The 20,073-nt window shown below is 40.1% G+C and overlaps 1 protein-coding gene across 1 annotated transcript; it reads right to left on the reverse strand.

The window, feature by feature from the left end:
- Positions 1–14,162: 14,162 nt before the first annotated feature.
- htr5ab (5-hydroxytryptamine (serotonin) receptor 5A, genome duplicate b) lies at positions 14,163–18,601 on the reverse strand. Its single transcript, XM_041066109.1, has 2 exons — positions 17,894–18,601; positions 14,163–14,495 (listed from the first exon to the last, which is right to left on the reverse strand). The coding sequence occupies exons 1-2, from the start codon at positions 18,599–18,601 to the stop codon at positions 14,163–14,165; spliced, it is 1,041 nt and encodes a 346-aa protein (XP_040922043.1).
- Positions 18,602–20,073: the final 1,472 nt, after the last annotated feature.

Genomic DNA, 20,073 nt, shown 5'->3' on the forward strand with positions numbered 1-20,073 from the left:
AGGAGTTATATGCTTTTCAAATGAACATGTGATTACATTGTAATGAGACTAGGTCAGTTTGTTCAGCAGGGATGTGATTAGGAAATTTTTAACCTGCTGACATTTTAACCTGCTGTCATTCACACAGGCTTCTATATTCACATTATACACCTATAACCAAACTTATTTTTGTTCCCATTTTTGTCACATTTTTTTTAATGTGTATGAATCATAAGGATGTGCATGTACACATTTTCTGGTACAAAAGAATTTTGTATGAATGCATACGCATTTGTATGAATGCATTCATATGATGTAGTAGCCCCTCACTTTCCCATTTTGTGTATATACATGTATAAAGAGAAAAATAGATCAACACAAGCAGTAAGACTAACGGAAAAAAGAAAAAAAAGCAAGGTATCTAGTGTCAGTATCCTCATACATCAGGAATTTGGAATTTTTTGTGCCTGAAATTCCCAAATGGCACAACCAGGTTAAAATGTCAGAGTTCATGCGAAAGGGCCCACTCCATCTTGCCATTTGGTCTCCCATGATTACGTGTTTGGGATGTAAGACACCACACACCTCGGATGAAACACTTCAACACATCGCCTCAGCAAATAATATGTGTTTTCATTTCCATTTGTTGCCCTCTCTGTCTCACACCACCCTAAACATCGAAAAAACAAGATGCTTACAAACAAGACTTGAGAAATCAGCCCTGACGTGTGCTCATAGTCATCTATCATCCAGTGTTCGTGTCAGGGTCCCTTCAGGGTAGGAGGCAGAGTCCTGTTTCTCTTGGTGAGCCAGCCAACCTTGACACAAGCCACACAAACACTGGCAGGTGCAGAAACATTCTACTTTTGATCTCGCCGCAGAGTGCCTTGCTATGATTATCTCAGACTCACTGCCTTTGATTCATTTGCTGCAACACTGTGGAATCTGTCTTTTTTAGTCCATCTATTGCGTGGTTTTCCTTGTGTTCTCAGATCGTGGTGGTGGGAGCAGACACTGCAGCATGCCAGCATTCACAGCAAGCACACCTACACTCTTTCATGCAAAGAAATATATAGCTGAAATTTAAAATAGCCATTCATGTAGGCATTTGTGATCAATGTTGTATTTGAGTGGGTAAATCTAAGGGTAGTGAACAAAAATATCCATTTTAGACAGTTTCAGACAGTTTGTGGGCAACCTCCAAGCCAATCAGAATGTGGTATTGTAACTGTTCTGCCTACTGTATGTTCAAATTCAACAAGTATGATCAAATGATAGTTGTCTGCCAAACGTGTCTTTTTTGGCACCTGAATCTGGAATTGAATTTGGACACCAACCTTTGGCGATGTCGTTGATTTTTGGTGATGCGAAGACGCTGCCAGGACCAAACAGATCCAAAACCGTAGCAGAGGCACTGCGCTGGTTTCTGTGTTATTTGTGTTTGTGCTGATGGCAGCGGAGAACAGTGTGCGTATCTGTGCATGTGTGTGTGTGTGATGTTTGTGTTTTGCCCCTGAGTCAGAGAATACGGAAGTCGTACTGCCACACAGATGGGATTTCAAATTCTCAGTGCTTCCAGAATTTAAACACAGACCTATGGTACACCACTCAACACTGAATAAAAATTCTAAACACGTCCTCCCAAATTACTTTGTCAGCAAACTTAAAGCTTCACTGTAATACCTGATTGTAGACAATTTTTATTTAATGTCCCTTCATTTCTACAGTGAAGAGAATAATAATAATTTAAAAAGAGCTCTTAAAATATAACAAGAAGGAGTAAAACCCAAGTTATAACCAGCACTTCTGCCATATCATTATTATTTCCAACCTCTGGTAAAGATTAATAATTGCCCTGCAGTTAATCACATCAAACAGCCTCATTAGAACTGACACAGATATTGACTTTGCACTGGAGTGAATCTTGTTCTCGTTTTCAGTGTTTCTGTGTCCTTAATTTTTTCATAGGATGGAAAAAAATCTCAGCAGATGTTTGATTAAATTCCGCAATAATTTTCATCCATATTTTTGTTTAAGTGTGCAGGTTTGTTTAAACTGAAGGGTGAAGCTTTTTTTTAGTCATCTCTGATTTGTGAATTGTGAAACTGACAGTGAAATTGTGTATTTTTAAACCATTCCAACTGCCAAGTCGGTTGGATGAAGTTTTCAGAAGAATGGGGTCTTTTCATTTTCAAATGGTTTATTTTTTTTTTCTTATGTTGCTCTGCTCGCTGTGCTTAGGCCATTTGCAGTGAGGCAAAAAGCTTCTTCGAAAGGCCAAATGAAAGACTCGTCTTTGTGAGCAGAGGCAGAAAATACTCAGTATGAATCCTTTCTGTATTTATCTTTGTTGTTGTGAATGTAGAACAAAGATATTCTGCTACCTTCAGGGTCTGTGATTTCTATGTTTTTTTAACGAATTCCAATATGAAACGGCCAGACAATCCCAGATGTTAACCAGATCACTGTAATAGTATTTCAGATTGTATCATCAAACATTTACCAGTTAGTTTTTTAAAATAGAATTAAAATGAATGAGAGGACAGTAAAATTCAATCCAATTTCTTCAGAGAGAGTTTGTTTGTTTGGTTTTTACTCTGTGCAAAGGGGACGTCTTTTGAAATACATCTTCCAGAAATTACTTCATGTCCCCTTCCATCCTCTCTGAATGTACTCGCTCTCAAAATGTTCTTGTGTTTGGGGAAAGAAAATGTCTCCACCTTCACTTTTCTGTCCTTATTTTCTAACCTACCACTTTACTGTCATACTGCTTTTAAGGGACATGGGAACATTTGGTACATTTACTGTCACACAAAAATCCCCACTCTGACCTGACTCATTAAAGTTGGAGTCCTGTCAATCAAAAGTTTTTTTTTTTTTTTTTTTTTTTTTATCATGTGGTGAATCTAACTTCAATATTCACTCTCAGTTTAGCTCTGTTTTGGTCTCCACCAGCATGCTCACTTTGTCTGCCAGACAGTGAACAGAACTTTTTCACTGTGGCTTGAAATAACGCTTACGAGAGCAGTGAGACTCAATCAAAAGAGTAAACGGGTGGGCTTTAAAACCAAAATAACGATGAGAAAGATACTAAAACCTTGTAGAACTGAGGGGAACTGCAAAGCTGAGTGATCATTTTTAGTGGGTTTGTCACTTCCAATAACGTGTTTGACATTACACTTATTAATGTCAAGTATGGTTCCTATAAAGATCTTGACAGTGCAGCTTTAAGTAGCAGAACGATCATCTGACTTGAGCATGACATTGAAGCCTTTTGCATCTTTTTCCTTTGCAGTTTCAGTATGAGAAAATACTCTGGAGCCCTCCAAATCCATTGGCTCATAGCTCACACAATAAATAGCACTGCTGTAGACTCATCTTCAATCCAATAAATCACTGTTGCTCCAACAAAGCCAGTGTTTCAGCTGAAAGCATTTCACTGCACACATCAAATTGCAAAAAACACTCAAAACCCATTTTGCATTTCGCACATTTAAATATTGTCACATGATCAGGACCCCATCATGAGGTGTAAAAAATTGTAACAGCTGAGGTAGAGTGCTGGTGCTGGATTTAAGTGGAATTTACTGGACAGAAAATGGAGCTGTGGGATGCTAATTGAGATTGATGGCTTAAGAGAAGGCAGCAATGTGGAAACCATTATCTGTAAGGGAAGTGAGATGGAACAACCAGTTCAGCAAATGGTGTAGGTGACGTGCCAGTTCACCTTGTCTCACCTTGTGAATGATATCTGTGTACTTACAAATCTATCTATCTATCTGTCTCTGTCTGCCTGCCTGCCTGTCTGTCTGTATGTCTGTCTGTGTCAACAGAAACTGCAATTCATCAGACAGCTGCTTTTCCTGACCTGATGCTACCTGTTCTCTATTTTTAACATCCCACGATGCTCAGTGGGGAATCACAATTGTCCTGCTACCTTAAAGAAATATGGGCCTGTTAAAGGCTCTGAATCAATACTGACAAATTATGATGAGTCCTACAATTACACAGACACACACACACACACACACACACACACACACACAGATGACAGTGACTGATAACGCTGCAGGCTCCGGAGACACACACACACATGAATCCACATATGATGCTCTAAATTACATCGTGAATCTCAATTAAGCCACACAGCTGGGGGTTTTTTGGTCATGCAGCACACTATGCTGCACTTTTTTGAACTTTTCAGGGAGCAGCAGTGGAACTGGCAGATGCACAAAGCCTGAGAAATCTATACTTTTGTAAGTGACAGGTCCACAACAGTAAATGGTCGATAAGGTGAAATCTTTGCCAGGGGAAGGTGTCTGTATATGATAGCATGTTGGAGGAAGGAGCATTTGAAGATGCTTGCTTTGATGTTGGCGCTTCTCACGAGGATAGCTGTGTTATCACCAACACACATGAACCACGGGCATCTCTGGGAATTCCTTTCAAATGTTCTAAACTCTAACGAGCTTATTAAGGGGAGGAGGAAGAAGACATAGAGTATACGGCTTCCCTGATTATTTTTACCACTGTCAACACTGCTGGTGGGAACTGCTGTCAAATAGGGCTTGGAAGTGAAAATATGCTGCAGGAAAAGAGGATCTGTGCAGGCATTAATGGCCATTAGCTCTGTAATGTGGAAGACAACATCCTAATAAAGATGATTTATGTCGATTTAGTGTTATAAATAAGAGGAGAGGTAATATTTCACGTATGTCATGGTAATAAAGCTGTTAATAAAGCTGAGACTAATAAGAGTCCAGTTCATCAGTGGGGTTTATCTCATGGTCACAAGTACCAGAGGCTGATACTGCACTAAAGTGATAATTCATGCCAGGAGGTTTAGAGTATATCTCTCTGGAGTCCCTGCACGTGGCCTGATCTGGTTTCACACACTGTTTGCAATGCACACAAGGTAAACAGACTGATGGTGATCACTCTGCTTTGAAGATTATCGTGTTGTCCGTGCTCTGTTGCCTCATGCAGACATTTCCTGTGAATCAGAGGGGCTGTGATGAAGGTTTGATTGGCCTCTGTCCGGCAGCTCCTTCCTGTCTTGCTGATGACAAATAACTCACATATACAAACACACAGCTTGATAGTGGAACACACAGACACACACATGCAGAAAAGGTTAACACAGAAAACCACATCCAGTCAGCACACCACATCTGCATTTGTTAATCATTCATTTCTTCACTTCTTTAATGTTTTCATTTAGTGTGATCAACCTTTTTTTTTTTTCAACTGTACATTTGATTTTATTCAACTGACCATTTGCTAAACCCCTCCTCCACCGTTGCCCAATTATAGCTTAGCAACTGTAACTAAGCACAGCAAGTCTGTCAAGCTTTGGATTTCTCCATATGCTGAAGTGGTGCTAATGTGCTCTGGTAAGAGTGACACTCAGGATTTAAAGAGACTGGAGGGTGGCATCGTTTTTTTTTTTTAGCCTCTCCAAAATAAAAAATGTAAGGAATGGCTTTAGCAGGGTTTGTCTGCTCTAACGTAAGCTGACTAACTAGCTGAGCACCTACAGTAGTAACCAAGCACCAAACAGGCTTATGTTGGAATGAAGTAATGGTCTGATCTTATCATACATTTAATACGAGGAATAACTGGCTCTGCCTGGGACAGCTTTCCCCCAGCCTTTCAGTATTACATCATGTAAGTAGCCATTGTATACATATTTAAAAACCTTCTCGATTTAAAACCAGATGGAAACATTAAAAAGTCACCCAGAGACAGACCATTAATTCAATGAATGAATATTGTTGATGTCAGTAGAACATTTTCTATTGTATTTGTTTATTTTTCAACATATGTTGGAGGCTCCACTGTACATTTTCCTCCCTTTATCCTCACTCCTACCTTTATTTTGATATACTTCTCCCACTGATCAGAGCTACACACACACACCCATACAACACTTATTTCCATGATCGGTGTCATTGTGCTTTATCTAATGGGACTGCTCACTCCTTTGGAATCTACCCACTCAGCACATTGGATCTGCTTAACTGAATAATCAATAATCGAATGAGCACTGCAGGCTGCATTTAGAAATTGCTGAGACAATAGAGTAATGTAGGAGGAGATACAGAAAGATATACGGATGGTGATTGACCAGCTGGTGTTAACACCCTAACGACACTGTAATGCGATAATACTCTTTTCTTAATTATGGCTCCCTGGGGATTCATTCAGTCCCACTCGTCCTCTGTATCGTTATTTCACTTTAATTTTAGTTTTTAAAGCTAATTATTCACATTTTAAGCCTTCTAAGTGTAAAATGATCAAACCTTTTATTATAAATGTTCTCCATACATACTACATATCCAAGAAAAGTGCATTAATTTGATGTTTCCTGTGGAGAATTCGGAATTCGTTTTAAACCCAGCTCTTATCTCCTCCGTGATTTAGGAGGCATAGAGTCTTCCTGGGCTTGCAGAGAGAACATGTTGCTAAGTGCTGCAGCCCAAGAGGACATTTTAAGTGAGAGGTGGGCTGTGTGGAGTGGAGTTGGCGTGGACCAACTGCAGCTAAAAAAAAAAAAAAAAACCAAGGCAGAAGAAAACAATTGTGCTAAATACAACCTGTGTTGCAGTTTGCCTGTTTCCAAAAAAACAATCTTTCCATTATCGAAAGAAGATGTTCATGTTGTCCGTATATTTGAATCATCTTTATCACAGTTAGATAATCAGTGAACATGGCGCACACATGATTTTTGGATTTTGATTCATGATGCTGGAGATGACCTAAGAACGCCACGCTGTGAAGCTCTCGATTACATACAAATTCGGCTTTTATAGATTTTAATGAGCAGTTACTGATCTGTCATGTATCTACAGTAACTGTGATTTCACAATTCATTTGTAATGTGCTTCTTACCAGACATCAATGATATGCTAATTCAACATTTCCTCATGCTGTTTGAATCTCTCAGAAACAGCCACAGCAGAAGTGGAAACTAACAGGCAATCAGCCGGCCAATAAAGGTTACCACTGCAGGCATTTCAGCAATCCACAATTTGTCAAAGCCCCAAATGAAAATGCTACAATAGCACATAGAGATGTTTTTTTGCATCTTGTTGATAATTTCATCCCTGGTGTGAACATGAATATGCAAAATGGATCAAAGGGGGCATAAAACTGTTTTTTATCTAATTGAAAAACATATGCCAGTGCCAGAAGTGGCATGAACATTGCATCATATTTAGATTTAATCTCAAACAAGGATTCACAGATGTTAATGCAGCTTGCGTAATAAAGCGGCTCTTGTTAAGCTTGAGCAGCTGCATTCCTCCCGCATAATGCAATAACAAGAAGCTAGACAAAATATTGCAGTTTTTTCCTACAGTGCTCATCTTGGGAAAACACCAAAACTGTCATGTTTTCAGTGACTGAAAATGAAGTAATAGGGTGTTTAGGGCTGTGTAGTTGCTTTAGTGTCTGCCAATGTACCACAAACATCTCCTGAATATGAATGCTCTGCAACAATGGAATGCAAAACAAAGGCTGTTTTTCCCCCCTAGGACTTGTTGGGCTATAACACATGAGCTGTAATGCAGGCTCTTGTTCCATTTGCAGACGTTGGGTCAACATGGTTTCTAAGGCAGCTCTAAATCCTTGTTAGGAAACGTAACGAGGGGGATTTTCACTATATAATCCTGAGCGGGCACAAGAAAGCCACTGAAGCTCATGGTCACGCTGTTTTCACCGTTGTCCTGATCATCAGGCAGGGCAATCAACCACATTTTGTTCCTATGCAACAGATCTCATTCATATTTTAATGCTTCTTCAAGGGAATTCAAACCAGAAGCTCTCACACTGGGTGTGTATAATGTGAGCAATGATAAAACAGAGCCGACATGCACATCATCAGACATCAAAGTGGCACGTTCAAACATCCTCTGGGCTGATTGAGGTGGAGGGCATCGGCTTGGACTAAATCAGCTGAAAAAAAAAAAAAAAATGAACCGATGGAATGACAATACATGTGCCGCTCCTTACCAAAGTGCCTGCCAAAAGACGACATCACCCCCTTCTCAGTCCTGCCCTCGGGCTTTCTTACTTGCCAAGCAGAATGCCTTCCCTCAGCATTAAAGTCCACTGAACTTTGCTGGACTCTTGTATGAAGACTGTGCCAGACAATTCAAGCCTGACGCAAACCTATGCAGCTCGTACAAAGCAAACATTTGAGAAGGCTGAAGCTTGACATGTAACCACATTTAAATAGAGGGCTCTTTCTCTTTACATTTTTTTCTGAATGGATGCCCTCTATAAGGAGAGTTATCTGGGCGAAGGCCGGCAAACTTGTTGAAGATGTTTCTCTTGGAGTCTTGGAAAAAGACAAAATAATTTATACACTTGTCTTTCTTTGCCTTAGCTCTTGTAGACATCGTACATAACCTGTGTGACTGAGAATCTTCACAGACATGTACAGAGCTTTCTTTCACTGTCTTGGTGCCATAGCAACAGAGCACGAGGCTGTGTTGGTTTGTCTTCACCGTACTGAGGAAACATTGTGGAGCAGAGGAATCACCTGTTTCTGCTGCGACTCCCCTGCAATGGAATGACTGCATACCACCACTGAGACCATTCCTTTCATTTCTGCATGACTGTGTCTGTATCTTATCTGTGTTTGCATGCTTGTGTATGTCTGTGTCTGTCTCCCTGATGAACACATGGCAAGACATCCCACAGCTTACCATTTACCCACTCTGAGCAATCACCTCCTAAATTAGTGTGCTCGTGATTTCCAACGATCTCAAAATTACAACGCCACCTGCCTAATCTCAGCAGGGGCCTGCCTTTTTGTAACAGCATTTAGACTCATCTCTCTCTTTCTCTCGTTTTTTTAAAAAACTTCTCTCAAAGGTCTTTCTCTGTCTGCACTTTTTTAACCCACTGGGGTGTAAAATTGAAATGCAGACACCCAGACAACACAAAAGATAACACAATTTTTTTTTTTCAGGCCACTGCAACCCAATAAAAAAATCATATATTTGTTGTTAGGGTGCATGGACAGGATCTTTTCAAACAAATTGTGGACACATACTATAGCATGCCACTGTTATCACAAGTGGATGCATTGCTTTTTAGAAAAGCTTTGGAAGCTGATAGAGGTACTCCAGAGCGCTTCCATTTAAAATGTCATAGGCTTATCCTAATTCATCAGCGGCACTGTAGCACAGCAGCATCTGCTGAATCTGTTTGAGATGCTTCTCACATACATTGTATCAACAATTCATGGCCTGGCAGAGTGAGTTATTATAGCGAATGACAGCGCCGGGGTCAGAAGAGAGAAGAAGCACAAAACATGGCAGAACATGAGCAATGGATCAGTGTTTAGAGCAAAAAAGATGACATGACTTATGTTTACAATCTGCAACAACAGACTGATGACCCTTAGTGGTGCTTAAGAATCTTGACGGCAGCGTTTCCCTCGGGTTTCAAATCCTGTCATGGTTTTCCTTTTGAGGCTAAAAGGAAACTTTATTTTACTACTTTAAATCCATATTTTACATTCACAAGCCATTTGATTGAGACCATGATTCATGAAGAGTTTTCTTATGTAACTGTACAGCTGTTCATTTAGAATTATGGGTACATTTTTATTCTTGTTTTGCTTTCTTTTATATGTCTGGAAAACATAGTGGAAAGCACTGTTTATGACAGCTGAATTGTTTTTGTCATCTGTCCTGTGACAAGATGACAAGACAAAATATGTATTGCATTGTGTATATTGCACCTGTTCTTCACCTCACTACTGGCAATACTCTGAAATGTTTAAACTGAAATGTTTATTGGATAGACTGGCATGAAATTCTGCACAGACATTCATAGGCCCATAGATGAATCATCCTAATGACTTTGGCGATCAGGTTTCCGTTTGGTGCTCTTCCTCATATGAACTTGGCAAACATTTTGTTGTTTCTTGCTGCTTTTTTTGTAATATGTAAATTTAAAATTATCCATCTGTATCATTGCACTGTTTTGATAGCCTATATATTTACAGAGAAATACACATATAGGGTACCATTCCTGATTAAATTTCTTCTTCTCTGCTCAACCCAGCATATCAAAAAAGTTCATATATTAAAATATGAAAGAAGAAACTTAAAATTCCAGCATGCACTGTCCATCACAGTTCTGTCTCAAGGCAAAGACTGGGTTATCTGCTTGTATCTCCTCTGGAGTATTTTAGAATTTCCAATTTTCTGTTCTCCTACAATCACCTCTGTTTTGCCCCGAGAGCCTGAATTAAAAGCAACCAAGGAGAGAGGTGGAGGGTGAGAGAGTGAGCACTCATTCAGATCACACATACATGCACTCACTGGGATCCTCTTATCCACAGTCCTGCTGTGCAGTTTCTATTTGGATAAAACTGTGTTGTCGCAGAATAACAAGTGGAACAACAACAGAGTCACACAGTTGACATCGCCTCAGACAGGAAGAGACTGAGCCCACTTAGTTCTCAAGATAAGACAGGCGAGTCGATGCAGGACATCTGGTCTTGTCTGGTCAGTCTACTCTCCATCACACGCACTCCACCCATTACGGAAAACATTACTGCACTAGTGTTACCAGAGGCTAGTATTGGCAAAGAAGATATGTCTTGGTTAACATGGTTAACTGGCTTTATATTTTGTTAGTAAAATCTTCACAAGTTTCTGTATTTGGACACATATTCCATCTGTTGTCATATTTTTGTGGTGACAGTATATTCTGCCACAGTGCCTGTGTCATGAGGCAGCTTGTTGCATCTATTTCTGTAAAACTGGGTAGATAAGGATTTTCTTTGCCAGAGGCAGTTGGTTCTAATCCTAAGTCAGTTTAGCCAAGCCACATTTTTATGCATGCTATCTTCCCTGAAAACATGGATGGATGTGCTCCTTTGAAGAGCAGCAGGCTCACTCCTGGCTCTGAAATGTGCATGCTGGCAGTGGCACAGTAGAGACACAGGGCATGCCAATGCCTATTTATAAAATGACCTCAAGTAAGGAAATAATCATAAAAATGAATAGTTATCAAAACTAAAACACTAAATTATTCCTCCCTCTCGTTCTCTCTTTCCCCTTTTCTAGTCCATGCAGGCTTGTGTGTACGTGTTTGTAAAAGGGCGTGTGTCTGTAGCCAATGGCTAGCAAATGTCTAGCAGTATGCCTCCTGGCTCAACCCGAATAGCTGTTAGTTCACAAGCTTTTTTGATGCTTGATGCCTTGTATCGCAAATTAAATGTGTGTTTATTGTCAGTTTTATCATTCAGGGCTTGTGCACACATTAAAAAAAGAAAACACTGACACAGTTACACAAGATGGACCATTCAAAATTCCACTACTTTTATGTTTGTTTGTTTTTTAGGTATGAATACAAGTATGAATTTCCAAGAAGTGCCTCTGATGGAAGTAATAGTCCACTTTTTTTTTTTTTTTTTTACCTCTTTTGAACATAAAAAATGGAAACAGGGATGGATGGTTAACAACACATTTCTGCAACACTTTGCGTTTCCTGAGATGGGTCGTCACATAGAACAAGGCCTAAGAGGGACGAAGGGTGTATAATCAACCGTCCTCGGGCGTTTTGGGGAGCAGTGAGAAGTCATTTAAATAAACGAATCCTGCAAAATGGCAATGGACTCGAGTCAGCCAGGAAGTCATGCAATTATTACATGAAAGAAGTGCCAGCGAGAACCAGTTTACCTCACTATCTGAAAGAATGTAAAAAATAATGATTAATGTTTCTGCCTATATTCCATGCATTTCATTATTTACCACAGGATACTGTTATTACGTGAACAACCATTACAATTAGTGAATTCATTTTTATGTTCACTAATATTTATGCTCCTTCATTGTGATACACACTGACAAGACGCAACATTAAAACCAGTTACTGGTTTTAACGCTGTGGCTGATTGGTGCATTACTCTGTTCAACTTGATCATGTTGTATAGTCTAAATTATTTCTTTTTTTTTTTAACTATTGAGGCTATTTCTTCTATTTATATGACAAACTTAAATATTTGAGCCATTCTTACTTATAAACCACACCATTTGAAATCTGTAAGTTTTTCACATACATTAAAATATAATGTTTCAAATCAAGGAAAAGGCTGAAGTCAGGTAGATTAATTAATAATTAGGCCTGAATTGAAAAAAAAGGATTATTTTTTAAATAGTATTTTATAGTATTCAACCCACATAGTTCTGCTGTCCTGTGAAAACTATGTATCTCTAAAGTGTTCAACTTTTTTACACTTATTTTCAGCTTTTTCATCAAAACATATTTTTCCCATGGGTTTTTTTTAGCCATGCTAGAGGCTCTAGGGATGGCAATATTGGTCGCTTGGTCTATAGTGAACAACCATTGATAGATTGCATTAGAACGTGGTACAGATATTCATAGTCTCAAAATATAAAGCCTCCTCATTTTGGCACCAAAATAATTCCATTCCATTCCATCAGCCTCGGTTGCAGCCTACTTTTTTGTTTAGCAAATGTTAAAATGCTAGCACACAAAACAACATGGTAAACATTATACCGGCTAAGATCATGTTAGAATGTAGCTCATATCATTTCCTTCAGAACAGGACTTAATCCTTCAGTTTATCTGAAGAATTCTGAATCATCAAATTTGGAGAAACATGGGTTTCACTGGGCAGCGACAATATTTTAAACACAGGTGCACAGGTGCCTCTTCTCCCATTGAAAAAAAAAACGTAATATAAAATATAAGATTTGTGAAAAAAAAAAAAAAAAACTTAGATGCTGCTCTCCAACAGGAGCTCACTTACATATAGCACAACTAGTTGCTAAGGATGCATTTCTCATGCTTGAATCCCCACATTACAGGATATTACACTACAAAATAAAGGTTCACTTACTATACTATATTATACTATACACTATAGTGGTGAACACCAGCAGTTCAAAGTGACAATTTGTGCAGGGAACAGGAGAGTCATGTAAAAAACTGATAAAGACCCACAACTGGAAAACATCATTAAACCAACTGAAGCACAAGTTTTATATGAGCCCATTAGGGATATTTGTATTGCTCATTAGCTTCTCTTACTCCCATTCCTCCCCAGCTACAGTATAACACCATGAGTTATACTTTAGAACATGCATTGTCTCAGCACTTTAGCTTCCCCATACAATGAAGCAACACATGTCCCCATTTTTCATTTTCCGAGCCATTTCCTACTGACTTCCCAGGCTACAGACGCAGTTGTTGTGATAATGCTTTGAATAGCTTTACACCAGTCCACACATCTTCTATATCTCACAATTACTTTATTTATCTGAAGTGAGATGTGACTTTTCAATGATGTTATTCAGTAATGCATCCGTTCACAGAAGATGGAAATAATAACTTGTTCTGCTATTTTCCTGCTATCATACAGTGTAGGTGTATGCGAAAAAAGAGAACTGGTGTATAGCTAGTCAGCATCAGAGGAGAGATTGCACATTTATCTAGAGGTACGTATGAATACATTTCATGTGAAGCCAGGGGGTTCATGTGTACCTAGCTATAAGATGGAGGTCTCTGAACATTTTACAGCTTCACTGGCGAGATTTCAGGTCCTACAATTGTTCTTTTGTATAATCAGCTCCATTTCTACCTCGAAATCTTATCTACCATGACGAGCACTCTATTGTGCACTTTAGAAAACAATCCGCAGCTTGTTCTTGGTTTATTATTTATGAGGTTCATTTCGTTCAGTTCTGAAAGATTTTTCTTGAACATTTCTTCCAGCTCTACTTTGAAATGATTCCCCGCAGCCTCACATATGATGATGAAACTGTTTATGAGGGAGTTAACATACTTTTCTCTCTAATAAGCCTGAAACGACTGAGAGAAAACCAACATGTAGACAGTGTTGTATCCGCTCCTGCCACAACACAACCAATTAATCCTCTATTTGTAGATACAGTGCCTCAGACATCCGTCTCAGTCCAGCTGTAAGTTTGCCTCAGTATCTTAATAAACAAAACACAACCTAATAAAAATGACACATTTTTAAAGACACTTTTTTTCAGACAGAGTTTATGGGAATCATCCACTTAAAGGATGATGGAGTGATGGAAACAGACAGGTTAGTCCTTTTCTGTCTGGAGGACTAACACTGTGGAGTGCATATTGGTGTAGTGTGTCAGCTTAGTGCTTCCAGTGTCTCAGCGCTGTCGGGAAAAGAGGTTCCTCAGAGCATTGTTGTAGTTCTTATTAAAGGCGGTGTATATGAGAGGGTTGAAGAAGGAGTTGGAGTAGCCCAGCCACAGGAAGATGCTCTTCCAGATGGGCGGGATATCGCAGGAGCACAGCGGCACGATGAGCTCAGTGATGAAGAAGGGAATCCAGCAAAGTACAAACACGCCAATCAAAATGCCTACCATCAGCGCTGCCTTTTTCTCCTTCTGCTCGCGCCACGTGTCCCCATCTGTCTGGAAGGTCACGGTGGCATGGCGCACAGTAAACACCATCTGGGGCTGCTGTGTTTCCTCCTTTACCTGGGAGGCAGCCGATCAGAGAATAAATCAGTTACTCTATTGATTTGTTAATCAATCAGACAAACCTGGTTAGCATTGGTGTCAGAAATGCAATATCTTTAACAATACAGGCCAAAGAAAACCACTTACTGAAGTGAAAATTTTGCAGCTGCTCAACAAAAGATGGATTATAGGCTGCTATACAGAAGTGTGAATCAACAGGTGGATCAACAATCCACAGCTTATCCTTTCGTTTCACACACACATAGACACACACACTCGACACAGAGCGTAAAGCCAGAGCCATGTCTTAATGTGCATTATTTTCCAGCAGCACATTTTGTGCCATTTCACAAACATGCTGCGCAGCCAGGAAAAGGAAAAAGAAAATGTCAGCATTAATCTGCTGACTTTCTCGTCTAGCACTTTTGTTGCCTAGCACAGTTCAAGGCTAACTTTAATTTTGTGTTTATCAGGTGAAGTCGTCCGGGTCATTCCGCTGTCTAACATTTTTTTTTGTAAAGATGAACCATCCTTCTAAATGTGTCAGAAATAAAGCGTGCAGAATTATACTCTAAACTGTTGTGCTTAAACAAGAAAGTGCAACGGGATGGAGGAACTCGCTCACTCTGGAGTAAATTTTGTTGAATCGATACAGGTCACCAGGGCCTATAACTTATAAGGTGGATGAAGAAAATCCATTTACAGCAGAGGCCAGAAGTTAAAAGCATAGTGATGTCGAGAAGGAGGTTTCAAATTCAACGGATGTTTTAAGACACCTCAACATTATATACTGGATGGTGCAGTAGCTGAAACTGGCACTTAACTGCAAATCCTCCTTTACACAGCAGATCAATGAGGCTATATGTGTCATGTCTAGCCCTTAAGTCTGGTCTGATGACTATTTCCCTTGTGTTGCCTGTGTTCATGTTTGGTTCATGTCTTATTTTGAAATCTTTTCCTGCTTGTTTAGTTCCAGATTCACCTCCAATTCTGATTACCTGCCCCACCTTTATGGGTTTCACCTGTGTTTAATTGTTCTTCCCGCCCCCTAGTGTATTTAAGTCTTGCCTGCCCCTTTGTCTGTTTCAAATCTTCTGAGTCTGTAGCGTCAAGCGTTCCAGCATTTGTTCCTTGTGTTACTCCTTGTGTGTTTTCGACCTAGTTTGTTCTTACGTTTTTTGCCTGTTTTGATATATTTTTTACAGTGTATATCTGCACCTGTGCCCTTGTGTGAGACCACCTGCCATTATTTCTTCACACCAAAACAGCAAAACAGATCATTTTTCATTACCTTCTGTTATAAGACACAAAGCAACAAGAACAATTCACATGTTTCTGGGTGTTTTCAGATCTACTACTACCATGGTCAAATATAAAGAGAAGTTGTGGTTTCATGGGGTATTTAACAGTGTCTTATCAGAGTCATCCTCATCAGGTTGTCGCACAATCAGTGGAGAAATTACTGGCCCAGAAGAGAAGCAGTTATAGCACACCCTCCCCTGTCAAACAACTTGTCATTCTTACTGTGTGTGAAGGGAAATAACAGAAGGAACTGGAGTTTCTGGTGAGCTCTGACTTCAGTCAGAGGCTGAGCTGTCAAACACTCCTGCACACACAGTTAGTGCGTATGGTGCTAGATAGCTCAGAGCTAATGTTTGTACAGTCAGTACACTGGCTGTTTGGGATAAATTAATAAAGACTTTGCAAATGGTCCAATTTGTGTGAATGATGCAAGGTGAAAATGTGTGTTGCTCTCTGTCTGAAAACACCATCATGTTTCTCTTTGTGTATGAATTAAACAAAAAAGATAAGTGTTAATTAGTGAGCTTAAGAGCTGCTGGTGGACAGACAGGCTGGCTGCTTCCCCTTTGCCTCCAGTCTTTATGCTAAGCTAATTGTGTGATGGCTCTAACTTAACACTGACAATGAGTAGAAGAAGGAATGCGAGTCTCCGCGTCTTGTGAATTTTTCAGTGGCTTCTTAAAAGGGTAGTAGTGCTCAAGAAAGAAGGACAAGTGTACTTTATATGTTGAAGGTCAGGTAATTCAGTCAGGAAGCCAGATTGTTTTGAAGTTTTATGGAATCCAAAATGTAGTGACAGAAGTTAAAACATCGTCTGTTAGTTTTCACATTTGCAGTGACATGAACCTTTTTCAGAAACTATATTTTTTGGTAGTGTTGAGTCATTTGCGAAACTAGGTCAAGAATCAGTGCATCATACCTATCAATACACTCTATTTCTGGTGTGGCGTGCGTTTGTGCGTGTATGTCTTAATGTCTTTGTGTGGGTGTTGTTGATGGATGAGTGCAGGAGAGCTTATAATCTTGGATGTTGATGTCACTGCTCATATGGCAGCTGCGTGCAGACACTTTGCAGGGTTCGCTGCCTCAACTCGTCAATGTACGCTGGGAAATGATGAGAAGAAACTTAGTCTGGGTAATGAGACACGTATAATACAACCATAAGCTGCTGGTATGTCTGTGGAAAGCGAAATTACTAATAAAACACGTTCCATTTAATTGCTATACCTACAAGAGTGGCTGCGCCTGTGTAATGAAACTTGACATAAAAGGCGGTCGACCAAAGCAGGAAAAAGACATGGCTAATTCATTTGACAGTTGGTTCTCCTTGACCATGTGCTTCTAATTTCTGGACAACTGACGTCACACTTTCATAACTAAGGGGTATCTTGAGGATTCGGGAGTAAACTTTGAAGTACATGCATTAAATAAATGAAAAGGAAAAAACACCTTCACAGCGTATTTTCTGTGAAACACTTCCCCCTTTCTGTGAATGTTTGCCAGGTTCTCATAATGTTCAGACACGGAGTGACTTTCATAAGTAGCCTTTCACAGGTGAAAGAAAAAGATCTGTACTCTAAAAGTAGTGTGATGGGGAGTAATGGGGAGGGGGGGGTTCTAAAATTACAATTTCCACCATCAAGGCAGGTGCAAACACAATTTTCACAGGGAAAATTTGCCCAAATAAATGTTTGATAATGCTATGCCTGCAGAACAGATAGATCTAGACCTTCGTGTCTGCTGATGAGAGAATCACTAAAACCAGAAAGCTGCAGTGGCCCATTAAAGATCCTGGAGGTGGTATTTATAGCCCTCTACCTTCTGCCTACGCACATTAACAAGCTGGTGGTGAGCAGGATGGCTTCAATTATTTGTCCGTATGCTGATACATCAGATACTTATGTTTCCCTGATTACTGTTGAATATCTCATCAGCTGTAATAATAAATAACTGCACAGCATCCCATATTCGAGGGTCAGGGGCATCAGCCAGTAGCAGGAGGAGAAATATGCATCATTTGATGTAGGAGGGGAAGGATAATGATATCGTGACTTATAAAGGCAAGGGGATATTTTAAGAAAATAGATTTTAAAAAAGAGAAAATGAATAATCACCTCTGCCATGGGCGTGATTGTGTTGGTCTTGCGGGAGCCAATCCGAAACTTTGCAGCCTTGTAGATCTTCCAATAAACAAACAGCACCACACAAAGAGGGAGGTAAAACGCCCCGAAGGTGGAGAAGATCGTGTAGGACGGCTCCTGGCTCACCTGGCACTTCATCCCCTCTGAGTAGGTCTCCCCCCAGCCGAAGAGAGGCGACAGGGAGATGATGGAGGACAGCAGCCACGTGAGTGCAATCATCACGTTGGAGATCTTTTTGCGCGTCTTGAGCGTGTACTCCAGGTGCCTGGTGATGGACCAGTAACGGTCCAGCGCGATGGCCGTCACATTCCAGATGCTGGCCGTGCAGCACAGCACGTCAAAGGAGATCCACACCTGACACAGCACACGGCCCAGTTTCCACAGCCGGCCGTTCAGCTCATGGACGAGACTTAGAGGCATGACCAGGGCGGCCACCATCACATCGGAGATGGCCATCGAGGCCACAAGGTTGTGGGGGACCCGGTGGAATGTCCTCACCCTAAGGATGGTCACCAGCACCAGCAAGTTCCAGACAAAGGTGGCCACCACCAGCATAGCCAGCAAAGTAAGAGTGAGCACGCTGAAAACAGAGAAGGGCCGGTAAATGTTTCCCCCGGAGTCATAGCTGTTCAAGGCTCCACTGAAGTTGGCTGTCAGTATGCTGGTGTTCGGGTACGTCATGGTAGCTGCTCACGAACCCGCAGCCAAGGGCCAAGACCACTCAGAGACAGTTTCTGCAGACAGCTGATGCATTCTGCAGAAGGGAGAGAGAAAAGGAAGGTGCTGTTTTAATGTGACTCTCACATCTAAAAAAAAAAAAAAAAGGCTTTTTGTATTTATTAAAAATGTATGAAATTCAACACTATATGCTAAAGGTTAAATATGCAATACTAAAGGAAAAAAGAAGTGGCTTTTACTGCTGGGTTTGCACCATTGTGTAAATACACCAGTGGGCATCATTGTGTCATTCACAAGAGAGGTAGTTTAGTGATTTGCTCACAATAGTAAAAAGCACTTGAGTTTCTCATTTCAGCTGTCAAGCAACCTGCCTACAACTTTCAAGTGCAATTTCATCTGCTGTTAAAAAGGCTCAAAAGTACTCTGGGACATCTCTGGGTCTGGAAAAGACCATAAATATTCAGTTTCATCATCCCACTGCTGTCCTTTGATTTGCATCAAAGTCAGATCTCTATAGCAAAAATGTACTGTTTTAAGTGGAGTCTTTGTCGCACACTCATTTGGGAATATCTAATTTTCATTTCCAATGGAGAGACCCCTATATGAAGCATTGTGGAGCTACATGTTTTAAGAGGTTACAAGGAGCAGCACCTGTTTTCACTTCGAGTGAGAGTGTGTGCTGGAGAGATGTTCTGTATTAACATAGGACCGTCTCAGTTTCAGAGTCAGAAAAGATTTGACATGCCAGCTCTGTCGATACATTCACAGGAGAGGCTCTGCAAGCTGTAAAGCCTACACTACACAATGTTCAACAGTGCAGAAACAATGAATCTCAAATCACCAACCACTTCTACTGTTAGCCAAGTGGATGCTGTAAGGTTTGGCATTAATCTTTACGAATTACAACTGCTATGTCCAGTGGCAAGTATAAATATTGCATAAATCATTGTATAAGATTCCAGCTACCACATTAACTAAAAACTAAAATATGTTAAAGGATTTGACCAACATTAGAAATCCATCATTTTGTCCAGAATATATTGTTATGATAACTAAGACTCACAAAAGCATAATTTTTAGCAGCACCACTTGGGGCATTAATGATTTCATGCATCATGTTTTGGGAAACATATTCAGATGTACCTGATTTAAAACTTTCTTAGGATGTTAATCTTATTCGTTAATCATTAATATTTCTAAATGCCCAGTTTAAGTCCAGTTTAGGTCATAAGACCTACCCTTGTTTTTAACAATCCTTCCAGGCTTTTTTAAAAAGACAGATCACAGCTTCTTACCTTAGCCCAGTGTATCTACCTTTAAAGAGTTTTACCCGTAATCTTGAATATTAATATAATAATTCATTTTGCACGTTTCCTCTTGTGACATTGTCACAAGGGGATCTGGATGACTTGCTCAGGTTTTTTTTTTTCCCAGGCCTCTGGGCACAGTGCAAGTGGCCATAATGAGTGTAGCTA

Source organism: Toxotes jaculatrix, chromosome 20 (genome assembly GCF_017976425.1).
Source record: "Toxotes jaculatrix isolate fToxJac2 chromosome 20, fToxJac2.pri, whole genome shotgun sequence".
NCBI lineage: Eukaryota > Metazoa > Chordata > Actinopteri > Toxotidae > Toxotes > Toxotes jaculatrix.